Source organism: Opisthorchis viverrini, assembly GCF_000715545.1.
Source record: "Opisthorchis viverrini unplaced genomic scaffold opera_v5_333, whole genome shotgun sequence".
Classification (NCBI taxonomy): Eukaryota; Metazoa; Platyhelminthes; class Trematoda; order Opisthorchiida; family Opisthorchiidae; genus Opisthorchis; species Opisthorchis viverrini.
In genome coordinates this window covers 511,395-524,190 of record NW_008751992.1, presented here as the reverse complement: position 1 = coordinate 524,190, position 12,796 = coordinate 511,395, and the positions used below count along the sequence as shown (strand labels likewise).

At 41.7% G+C, this 12,796-nt stretch overlaps 1 protein-coding gene across 1 annotated transcript; it reads right to left on the bottom strand.

Annotated features, from left to right (window-relative positions):
• Nucleotides 1–12,236, bottom strand: T265_15053 (hypothetical protein; the record flags this gene model as incomplete). Its single annotated transcript, XM_009176387.1, has 5 exons — nt 1–407; nt 5,221–5,312; nt 6,505–6,595; nt 8,300–8,415; nt 12,040–12,236. The coding sequence occupies 5 exons, from the start codon at nt 12,220–12,222 to the stop codon at nt 137–139; spliced, it is 753 nt and encodes a 250-aa protein (XP_009174651.1).
• Between the last annotated feature and the right edge of the window lie 560 nt (nt 12,237–12,796).

Genomic DNA, 12,796 nt, shown 5'->3' with positions numbered 1-12,796 from the left:
GTTTTGGTTGTATACTGACAAATGGATGGACGAAACATAGAGAGGAATAGCTTCAATTGATAGTTTAGGTAAAGTTTTATGAAAGAACACTTAACAGACAGTTTTGGTCACATTCGTTCACTTTGAGGCGCTTTCATTACTGTTGTGGGAAAAGGAGCTTTTGTGTTAATACAGGAACCAGCGTGAATAAAATGTACTTGATGACCACAATCGTCTTCTTCTGCCACAGATTTTCACAATCCGACGTAGTTTCGGTTACCGATGTTTCGTTCATCGAACTTTCGGGCGTCACATCTTCGTCTGGCTGTCCGGCCGTCGTTGGTGTAATAGTCGGCGGGCTGGTGGATGACGTTACACAGTCTGCTTGTGTTCCAGCCTCGTAAGGTCTCGCTCCCTCGTAGTTGCCGCTAAATGTCAAAATTGAAAATAAGTAATAGTCTAGTGAAGGTCAACCTCAAAGTACAAGGGCACCCTGGACCAAACTTTGAACCTTTACCTCGTCTTACCAATAGCCAAGCGCGTAATTAAGTTTTTGATTATTGTTGCCTCACCCAATATACGTAGCATTCTAAGACTTCGACGCCTATACGTTCACTGATGCATGTGGGAAGCACCTAGGGATCTCAAGCTAAGTGAGGGACAAAAGCCCTTTAACCGACGTCACTGAAATTGGTGACTTTTTTCACATTTTCGAAGAGTGAGGCTTCCTTTTAAATGCCTACAGTCGCTAATTGAAGTGAACATCTGAAAAGAGAAAGGTGCTGTAAATACACTTGGACGCACACCGTTATCTTGGTGGTCGCTCAGAGACAAATTCAAATGTAGGCGAAATATGATGGGCGAAGCTAGAAAGACAGAACGATCATTCTAATAAATACCATCTGCCACAAGGTATTATACTTCTCCCCACTTTTACTGACGTGCTGTGTAACAAACAAGAAGGAACAGATTACGGTACTTACGTGTGCCACTTCCGCATCCTACTGGTACTTGCCCACAATAAAAGCTTAATATTTTCCGTAAAACCCTGCTTCATCTCCTAATAAAAGGCTGTGGTCTAGCAATTGTGTACACTGAGAATATTGGAAGCTATAACACAACTTTGCCTCGACCAGCTTCTTTGTCTACTGAGCAATAGAAAAATTGCCGCCCACACATATATATACCAACAATAGATCGGAGCAGGACAGTGTTGCTTGATTTTTTTTGTCCACGATGATCCTCTGTTCGTGAGGTACCAACTACATCAAGAAGACCTTCGTAATACTTAAACTTCCTTTTGAGAAATCCCCTCCGTTTGGCAGGGACAGATGGTGTTGCATGTTGACCCCACGCAGTGAGGTTGGGAAACAAGCTGAAATGATATCGCATGAGATGAGAGTATAATAGATTTTCTTCTCTTCTTCTTCTTGGACAATTGATTGAAAACATTGTCCCTAGAACTACTGTTAGTTCACGTTATTTGCCTCAAACAAATCTTGAAAAGCCGCTTTCAACAGTTGTTGTTCTTTTGTTTTCTCAGATACGGCAATAATAAATACAGCTCTATAAGTTGACGGAAATTACTACTCATAAAAGACAGTACTATTCCCATGAACACGCAAAAGTATATAATTTTGTTAAATTCTGTTTTACAACTTTGTATTGACCCGATTGCAAAAGCTTATCGGTGTCAGATTTTGTAGGAAGTAGATGATGAACGCATGAACGTAAAAGGATTCTGCTTTAGAAAAAAACCTTTTAGGGAGAAGTTTTTACAAGCTAGAAGGATTCTATCCTATTTCGACCTGTTAGTGCCACTCTTCCTTGCACCATAGAACGCTCAGCTAAAAATTGACACAAATGTGATGGACTTTCTCGTCCACTCAATTTTTAAATACGTGATAAATTTCAGTGGAATAGACGTAGGGGTTTCTTAATTCTTAAATATAGCGTTTAAGGCAGAAAAGAGGACCCGGACACGCGATGCAACAATCTATGGAGACCAGTCCTCTGAGACGACCAATTTTTCTGATCCGCTCAGGTTCTATTTACAGTCTTGCTAGAGTTTCTTATCTTGCTCAAGCAAGGAACCAAAGAAAATTGACTCATGTATCACCAGCCAACTAGTCTCCATATAAAACGAAATGCCTGCGTCATTTCATTGCCATTTCATCGTACGACTAAAAATCAAGGAGAGACACCGGGCTATAACGGATGGTGCAGTATGCATCCAGTCTAGAGCGGCCACATTCGTTCGGTCACTTCGGCTAGGCTTTAACGTATTATGAGGATGGAGATGAATTCATAAATCAAATTCCTAATGAGGTATGCTTATTCGTACATCGTCTTACGCTTATTTTGCTGGCATTTTACTTGCATGTAGTAAGGGTGGTTCCAGTTGCTACAGGTGGAGGAGATCTGGATAGGCATAGGAAGCCAAGTCAGAATCACTTAGGCAGCTAATGTTGAATCATTATGGTTGGTTCCAACCCAGCCCCGTGTCAGCTGAAATCAACTACGTGAATTACTGATTTCACAGCGTAGAAGTGATCCAGTATGCTTAAAGACATAAGAGATAGGACAGTAATATGTAATTTGCTACACCATATTACCCTATCAAACTCCTCTTCAGAGCAAGCCCCTCCCATGCCTCAGCAACCGCACACTGTAAGACTAGTTCAAATAGACACGTTAATTTAACGGTTCGGTCAAGTTGAATTTTTCACTCCACACCATTTATCTACCATCATTCGCACCGAACATGTTGATGCCATCTGACGTCACAAGCGCTTCTGAAGCATCGGTGATCAAAAACCGGAAGACGCCTCACACCATCTGTCCACCAACCATACAACAGCACAGCCACTACTATAGCCTGGTAGACGCAATCACTGAGACCCAGAGGTATGCCTTTTTGGCGCCACAAGTGACGCAAATTATCAAAAGTTATTCGGGTCTTTGAGAATCGTACGCTGGCCGTGCCGGACGCACTTGCTCCAGAGTTACTACAACTACCGAGGTATGCGAAATTCTCCACAACCTCCAGTGATTCCTTTTGAATTGTAGGGTGTATTTTCAGAGGCTGTGCGGCTTGAAGCATAGCTTTGCACTTTGAAGGTACAAGGCAAATGCTGAAAGATGGTATGATGGCGTTCAGTTTATTCAGCAAGGCTCGTGCTTATTTTTGGTCTTCAATGATGAAGACAACGCCTTCCGCGAACTCAATAGCTACGAGATTCTCAAGAGCAACTATTTCAACATCGGGGTTTTGAAGACCTTCTAGCGTTAGCATCATCATTTCATCACTAAGGAAATTGAACAAGAACGGCGAGGACATCCTTATCCAACACCATGTTTTGCAGGGAAGCTCTCGGAGATCTCACCATACACTCTTACACGTCAAGAATTATGTGAATAGAAGGATCGGAATATGTACACAAACTTTTGCGGCACCACCGGTTGAGCAAGTGTGGTTAACAGCGCTGACCGATCGACAGAATCGAACACAACATTAAAGTCTAGGAATATCAAGATTGTGGGTTGTTTGTACATGTATGTTGCTCCAAAATCAACGGAGTATGATGATTTGGTCGATGCAAGCTCTTTCAGGCCGAAATCCCGCTCGATGCTCACGGGTCAAATATTCCAGTAGCGTCGTAAGACGACAACCATTTGATGACACCCAAATTCTTGTTCTACTGGGAGTCAGGCTAACAACTCTGTGGTTACCACATTCATCGCGAGTATCCTTTTTGAAAACGCACTATTATGGCCTCCGGAGAACTCACCGACATCCTCGAATAGAGCAGTTGGGAGGCTGTTAGGATTAGGAGCACGATGACACCTGAGTAGGGGAATACACTCAGACACTTTTGAGGCTGAGGCTGGTTCTACCTTTACAGTCTTTCTCTGTTTTTATTTCCAGGAGCCCGGATTTGGATTAGCAGATGGCCAAATGAATTGTTGTTTGAAATGTTGTGCCCAGATGGATATCAGACAGCCATTCTGGTCCCTGATAATTCATTGACAAGAGGCTACCAACGACCAATCGGACAAATCTGGTGGTACAGACCGTGGAAGCTTCCAGCATTTTTCGTATCTTCCATTTCTTCCCCACGTTGGGTCCACCAGGCATGGACACCCAGTTTCACCTGGAGTCAGGTGGCGGGTTTTTGTGGTTGCGGCCAGAAGGATTTTGTTGCCGGGTCTCCAGAAAAGTCAAAGGCTTCTGTGCTGGATACTGAAACGCTTTTGCAAAAAAAACGCTTGACGCAAGATATCTACATCCTTTATGCATCGGGTATGTTGAAATTCGGTTGTTCGCGATAGCTGCGCGATATGGAACTGGTGTTCAGCATGACATTTCCCCAAATCTCTCCAAATCCGTCGTACTAGATCGCTGTGCGCAACCAAGTGTACATTTACGTTGGCTTAATTTCATTTATGGCGTAACCAGAAAGCCTAGGGTGACTTGGGTTGAGTCATGAAGGACTCAGCCATTTGGATCCAGGGGGTTGATTTCAGAAGCTAAGTTTGTCCGAAGTGGCAATTGGAAAGTCCAGTAAAACAGCCAGCCGGATATTATTCCAAATTATCACACAAACTTGCTGTGAACCTACAGATGCTTTGAAATGTTGAATGGCTCTAATTCAAGTTTTATCGAACACTGAATACGAAACAACCAAAAGAGGATAAGTGTCTTCAGAAATTAACGGACAAAATCGTAAACATTTTCATTGTCTTCCAAACACACTTATCGTAACGAAGAAACGATTCCCTTCAGAAGAAACTTACTGAACTAGGAAACAAGTCTGATCGGTGTCGTTGAGGGTGGCTATGCATACCGAGATGTGCCTCAGGTTAACTCAGAAATGCAAATGAAGCGCCATTAGGAAGTACAACATTACCAAGCGCATTGGGGAAGCACCTTTCTCAAATTGGCCGTAGCCCAATAAAAAATGAATCTTCCCTTGGAACGTTGCATATCATATTGCACATTAGGAGCGTAGTTTAACATGAGCATACGCTAATTTGGACGGCCTAAATTTAATCCGATATTCTCAAGGAATTCTCGATCGCTTTGCTGTGGTTTCGAACCAAACGAGCTGCACACAGACGGGTTCATAAAGTCATGGTTCACATTTAGCGGTTCGTAAACAAAACAGTTTTTGTTCGTTCATTTGAATCCACTGATATACAGTAAAGTGGGAAAAACGAAGTTTCCCATACAAAACTCACGGTGGTTTGTAGTCGCAGATGAAAACTGTTGTTCCGTTTTTAGGACATTCTGTGACCCCACATCCTAGAAGAGTTGAACTAGCCCAAACCATCTAAAACGAATCAAAGTTGTACGGCACCTTGAGCTCCGGGAAAAAGTGTATATTACTGTAATAGTTGTTTAAATGATGAAAAGGTCTTTTCCTGGCGAAATTAGTGTCCAACATGTTCCTCATAAGATACAAACAAATTGAATGCTTCAGAGAATCCTTAAATGGAGACCTAGAAAACGAAATGTTTACGACTCGTACATAACGTTGGCAAAACTCCGTTGTCACAACTTCCAGATACAATAAACCTGAGCTGTTTTCACTGCAGAAATTCAAAAACTTCCACGGGGCATGCCCAAGACACTGAATGCATTCATCAGAGGGCAATGCATTGTTCGGCATTACAAGAGTATGTTCACCGGTTATTAATTCACCGGTTAATTGATCCATCAAACATATTCATGTATATAACAAACCACTCGGCCGAAATTTCGATGGAAGTTACCATTTTGTTTGACCTTGTAGAATTTCTGCTAATTACGACGGTTAACACGAGATGTAACAACAAACTGGTAGGCGTGTAGCTGGCCTACATCGAATGCATGTGCTTAGCCTCTGAGACTTAGTTGGAATGTCCCACAGTTTCTGCATATTTCCATTTTCTCATCAAAACAAGGTGGGGCTCAGAACAATTGCGCCTTATTCAGAGGTACGAAGTTCTGATGAACTGTGCTCGTTTCCGCTTTTCATTCACCACAGTGTCCAGGCAGACATCTGACACACCAGGTGGAAAAGTTATTGGAAAGGCTGTTGATGCTAGGAAGTGTTTTCAACTGCTTTCCCGTATAACCGAGGGCATTTATCGGTCTCGCGAAAACTTATACACGGCTCGCAGAAAGCTAACTTTCCGGAATAAACTGACAATGCAAAATCTTCCGTGTCATCAAACATTTATTCACTTGGTGAGCACTGACAAAATAAATGAGTTTCGTACAAGGCCTGGTGAATAGACATTTCATGACGCCTTGGAATCTATTAATATATATTTCCCGAACCTCACATGAACGATCAACAGTTGGAATTCTCCACATTGGGTACTGGTATCCTAAATGAAATTCTAAACTATTTCCCGGCGATTTTTAAGACAATGAAACAGATTAAAATTTCATGCAACTGGAAACATCTAACTGAGAGGGAAATTTAATGGTTTCTCGTTTGCTTGTAGGCCATGAGTGCGTTTGTAAAATCAAAATACCTGCGTGTAGTGCAAGCAGGTCTTTCCATGGGTGCAGGTGTTAGCTTCGAGATTATAGTCCACGTGTTCCGCCATCCACAAATTTACGGCTCTGCATATCAATAAATAGGAGGAACAGAGCGGCAGCATTTGACTATACATAGACTAAAGTATTAGAAAGAGCAGTGCTAATAAATAAGTTTTTGAAAGTTTTTAGAGAATAAGGATACCTGGAGACTTAAAATGAAACCCTAATCTGTATAGGACATCAATCTACGCTGAGCAGTTCAGTTACCGTCGCATTCTTGTCGACAAATGGTAGCGTTCCGCACTTATCGATGCTCATAGAAGATTCAAACATTTCGACAAGTAGGCGGATGCCATCACACTTGGCCATATGCGATTGACGAATTGTTTTTCTTTCACTCGCGACTCATATAAGCTTCGCAGGTGATTCCTTATATCATACAAACTTGTGATACAGGAGGACAACTGACTGGGGAAAATGAACTTTGTTCGCCGTCTTTTTTCCACATTTACGATCCGGACACAAAAGATATTGAGAAGACGTCTTGCAGAGTCATGTTGGTCAACAAATTTTGTTACGTCAGAATGACAATGGGTAATATTCATAGTAATCTCAATTCTTCCCCTTCAGGCGTTCTTGTTGATATAGCGCTTGTACATTATCCCATTACATTACAGTTCATTTCCACCCTTAACAGGTAGAATGACGGCCTCGACATTACCAACAGGAAACTGCAGAAACAACGACAGACGAAAGACGGTTTTTTAAATAAATACATAGTAGGATATTTTATAGTTTGGTACTTTCGTGGTGCTGGAAACTTGGCCCCAAACAATGCTATTTGGATTGTTTTTCACGGACGATATCAACCCTAGAATTATTCCCCTCCTCGGCAGGAACATCAAGGCGAAAGAATATGAAGCTAACAGAATGCTTCACTCTGAATCCTGAATAATACACCAAAGAACAAAGAATGTAGCGCTTTTCAAAAGCAGTTTACCAGTCTCTGAACAGCACTTTCAGCACATACAGGAGAATCACATGCATTTTCAAGATGCATGTGCGAGAAGCAAGAAGTAAGCGATGATGATTTTCATGACGCATGGGGGTAGAAGGAGAAGAGCAAAGTGTTTGCTAAGAACGGAGAGATAGCCATAAAGGAAACTACTCACAAGGTTGCTGAAAACTCTTCGACAGCCCAAGACTGGCTTCGCCCTTCTTGGGTCTCATCAGGTAGGCGCAATCCTCGAGTTTCCGACAATCTCATATTTTACTTGGACCCAAATTGGACTGTTTTCGAGAAATACACTCATTTGCAAATCAATTTCGTTTTCATGAGAGACTAAACTGAATCTGTCGTTTATGACATGTAGTTTCCTCCATAAAAATGTAATGCGGTATCTCGAATATTGTGCCAACTGAATCAGCACATTCAGTTGTAGGATATCACAAACGAGAGATTCAGTTGAATCTCTCGTGAAAACCAAATTGATTTGTGAATGAGTGTATTTCTCGAAGAGATAGTCACCTCGCTTCCGGGGTTTGGCGTTACAAAACCATCAGTGGGAGCTCTTCAACACTCCCTCACTTTTCGCCTGATCGGTCATTCTTTCCCAATGAATAGTGAAGTAAGTCGATTTGTCAGTTCTGTTTGTATCCCAAATGACTACGTTCCACCTTCACTAGGCACTATTTTGATGGCTGATTTCGGTGAAGTTCAGATGGATAATTGTACACTATGGGTGTATCGTTTAGTTATTTCATAAAGAAGGTTATTCATAGACTCACTGTTCTACACTGCTTGCGAAAGCAGCGTTTTGTCCTACACCTTCCGATTCTCCATGACCGAATATACATTTATCCGACCATTTCTGTGCTTGAGCTTCCACAGCTTCGTCCCAAGTCTAAGTCGGGGAGAATATAAACGTAATAAAATGTTAACAACATCTTTCGTCCCGAATAAAACAATAAAACGGAGTAAAAACTTTTTGTTTCGATATAACTTTCACACTCGAACATCTGTTGACGTCACCTGCTGGTCTGGAGATCAGGTTTTTAGTCATCCTGGGGATTAGTAGGGTGAGCACACTTGATGTTACCAAACAAAACTGAAACAAATCTATAGTTCCCGGTTAGACCGCTAGCAACTGCAGTAGGAAACGTCCAATGAAAATGCGAAATCTCCCATTTCAGCTGTCAAGTTTACCCCCAAATCCTGAGTGGTAGATTGAATGCTGCTGCACTGATAGGTGTGCATTCACCTCGTCAGAAATGCCAGGGCATACTTAACTGACGTTGACATAACAAATTCAGTTCAACAATTCAGTTGTAGGAGTTGGAATTTTTTCAGTCGCCTTAGATTGCGAATAACATACCATTGAGGGGTCGGGCGCTCCGGGCCACACAGCAAATAGACCATTCAACTATTTGGTAGAATCTACTCAAAAGGAACAAATATCTCGCCGCACAATTTGCAGGCGAAACCTGTGGATGTCAAAATAGGTGGAATCATTATCATACTGCTGAAAATATAAGTTGTTAAATGAATGCCTGACTCAATTCACTAGGATTCTCCCGAATTTACCGACCTCGTTTGTTTTACTCAACTGGATGTGGGGTCCTCTCACTCAAATTGGCCAACTTTTTACATATCATCACGTCGTCTTTCGAAACGTATTCAAGTTTTTATTATAAAGCGAATACAATGGCGTTGTATGTGGATCGCAGTGTCTTGACACAGAAAAGCATTTTATGCCAAGCATATATTGATTAGGTTCAAACACCCGTGACTCCATTATAAATCGCCCGATTGTCAAGTCGGTCCATTTGCGCAATGGACTTGAGGAATGACGCGTTCTACCGTACAAATCTATTAACACAAAGATATTTATGCTTGATGTTGTTCGTTTCGCTGTGGAGCATTGTGACAAATAGTGCCTTGTAAAATCCCACCAGATCTGACACGGGGTCGTTCGTAATCGGTTATGTTGCGCGACTTCCGTGTTTTGAACACTAGCAGATTTTGAGTTTAAAATTGTGGTTCTGTTTTGAGTTTTCGCAGCAATAATTTTAGTTTTGTGGGCAACCAGTGGCAGTTACTCCAGTTTGGCACCTCGTGAGCCGACAAGCCAGACAAGTTATCGCCCCTCGGGCCAAAATCGTTTTCGCCAAATAAACTCACTTGCATTCCAATTTGATTTTGACGGAATGCTCATCTGAATTCCGGCCAAGTCTCTCGTTTATAATATCTTTCATATGAGCATGCTTCTCAAAGGACACGTCATGGTTCATTTGGACCGGTATTAGAGATACAGAGTTTTCAAGAAGGAAACTAAACTTCGGCAATCATGTGAGTATCTCCCTTCGATAACTACTTCTTTTTTAGACAGAAGATTTATGGAAAGATAATTTCCGTACTCATCCACTTTGTCCAAATGCAAAGTTGGCAAAGTTATGACTGGCTGATTTTGCCAAAATGATATAGTGTTTAGATTTCAACCTGAATGTATCTCTCTATGATATTCAGGGGTGTATACTGCTCAATTTGTTTGGTCAACAAAACGCAGTAAATTCGACTACTTTGGGTTTAATATAGATGAGCTTTGATTTTGTAACTTCCAGAAACATGATCCCGCAGAATTCTAATACTGTTTCATTTTTTGGCTCCAATGGACCTTATAACATTCACAATTTTGAAAGAAAGGTAACGCATCCTGGGCTTCGTAATGTCTAGGGTATCACGTTGGCTCGTGTATGGCCGGAATAACGGCGCTACAACGACCGCAGCCTTATTGAAGATGTCGTCGCATAAACCAAGCTGATCCATACAGAAAAGCCAAGAAGAGTTGTATTGCTGTTTTTTTCCTATTAGAAATCATCAACAGTCCAAACCACGCGAAAAGTCTCGAAAGCGCGAAATCCCTGCTGGTAGAATAACCGTTCGACCGTGCCCAGAAAAGATGCAGCATCACTCTCTAGTTATCTACAAAATTAACTCTGATGGTTGCACGTGTTCAGGCATGGGTGGTGCAATATCCTACTTAATTGAGGGGTGGTTACACTGTGGTCAGCCGCTCGTGTCCTAGCAGCCTGAAGGTCTCGGGGTCAAAATCGCCTCCTGGAGTCTAGTGGAATGCGCACTGCTTATAATTCCTAAGAAGGATGAAACGACTGTGCACTAATTCGCTATGCACCAAACTCGACCAGGTGCCAAAATCACCATAATTCCAGGTACGTTTTCGGGCAGTTATTTGCGAATTATACGAATGATAGGTTCCCGAATTCCTCCATACAACCGAATTTCATCTTTCGACTAATCTCAAGGTATCCAACAACATATGGTACATATCTGCAGACAAGTTCATTAGGCTGGCTCCCATCAATGTAAATGTTAAATACACACTGGAAATGGAGCGACGGTGATAGGAATGATAAGTCCATTATTTTGGATGTGCAGGTTGAAGTCTTTGTAGTGATTCCTCGTAAGCAAGAAAAAAGAATGAATTAACAAACGATCCGAAGTGACAGCCGATCAGGTTTGATTACTCCGGTTGTATTTTATCTGTAAGAGATACGAAATCTACTTCGAAGAGAATTTTCTCTATTTACCACAGCTAGACTGAAATCTCTTATTCTAACACAACGACCATAAGTAAATCAAGTCATGAGAATCACCTATGTCGCTTATGTCATCAAAGCATTACTTAAATCCGTGAATCCATGAACTATGATCCCCTCCTAAGTTGGCACTATGGTCCGTGGGCATTCGAGTTGACATATGGGGCTCTCTCAAGTTTATTCGTTTCAAACACGTAAGGCACCAAGATACCCGAAATATCTGAACGTCGACTGTAAATCAGGGGACCTGTTTGCCTTAAAGCTACTGCTTAGCTGGCTATTTATGGACGTAAAATAAGCCCTACTGTATTTTACGGTTCGGAGTTTGCATAAAGCCCTTTTTTAGCACTTTACCCACAAGATTAGCAAGAAAACATTTTACCAAAATGGCGACCTTTGCTCCATTCCTGTGGACAAAAATACTTTTCCTCTTTGTGTACCTCAAATGACTCAGATTTACTGTTAAATCGTACGATTGTGGGGCACATCTCATCAGATGATGAATCACGATCAGCGGCACTTCAATTGATGGTATCGAGGTTGCACAGGTCGGGTGCAGCACAGTATATTTTGTCGAGAAGGCTAGTAACAGAGGGTTTTCAGCACACAGCACCATTTTTAATGAGTTTTCAAGGTATGAAGTTTGAAAGCGATCACAAATCGAATGAACAGCTGCCTTCAGTTACTCGATTGTAAATTCTAGTGGTTTGAACTAAAGCAAAGTGAAGAAATCAAGGACTACCGCCTGTCTGACATCCTCCAGAGTATTAAATGGCAGGTATAAATGTGGGGAGAACAGTCATTCTAAGGTACGTTTCGGGTCACTCCGTGTTCGATCGCGTCAATATGCACAGAAAAAGACACCAAAAACTGTATGATAAACGAGCCTGGGCTTGGCAAGCATTACTCACCATGAGTTCGTAATTTCCGCGAACTGGAGGCTGTCCAGAAAGCGTGCATTTTCGTATTTTCTCTCTAAGTTCGTTATGCATATCAAGAAACTTCGTTTTTTGCTCCTGGGTTGTTTTGGCGCGCGATAGCTGGATTGAACATGTCAGTAGTAACACGTATGCCGTCAGTTTGATCTCACACATGCTGAGAATTGCTATCAGTGGATGAGATACCATACGTATATATATATATGTATTCAGATCGATTCAGGTGTAAATTGGCGACTTAAGTCGCGAAATATTTTCTGCACACAAACACTTGATTTCCATTGGAACAATGGAACCCTTTCGTGGTTTTGCACGCTGGAAGATGAGCAAATATCGTATTACACAGCAGGAAACTCGAAGTGAACATTTGAAGAAGCACGCTGATTTTAGTTGATGGAAAATCGTAGAAACTGGCTCCAAATATCACCGCGCCAAAAATTTAGCTGCGAAAAACCGTCAGACAATTTCCGTTTTTCATCTCATGGTCCAGCAGTTCGAGGAAGTCGGTAAGAAATCTTCCCATTTCTTTACTGAATCACCAAAATCCATAAATATTGGATGCCAAATTTCAAGAAACTTCTGTACGACTTATCAATGTAATCCGACGGCTGACCAGTCGAGATTTCGCTGTTTGACGAACCTGACCCCCACCACACGTATCCTTCGAAATGCGCCACATAATATGTAAATTGGTTGGAATTCAACGTGAAATGTCAAGTAAGACTTGAGT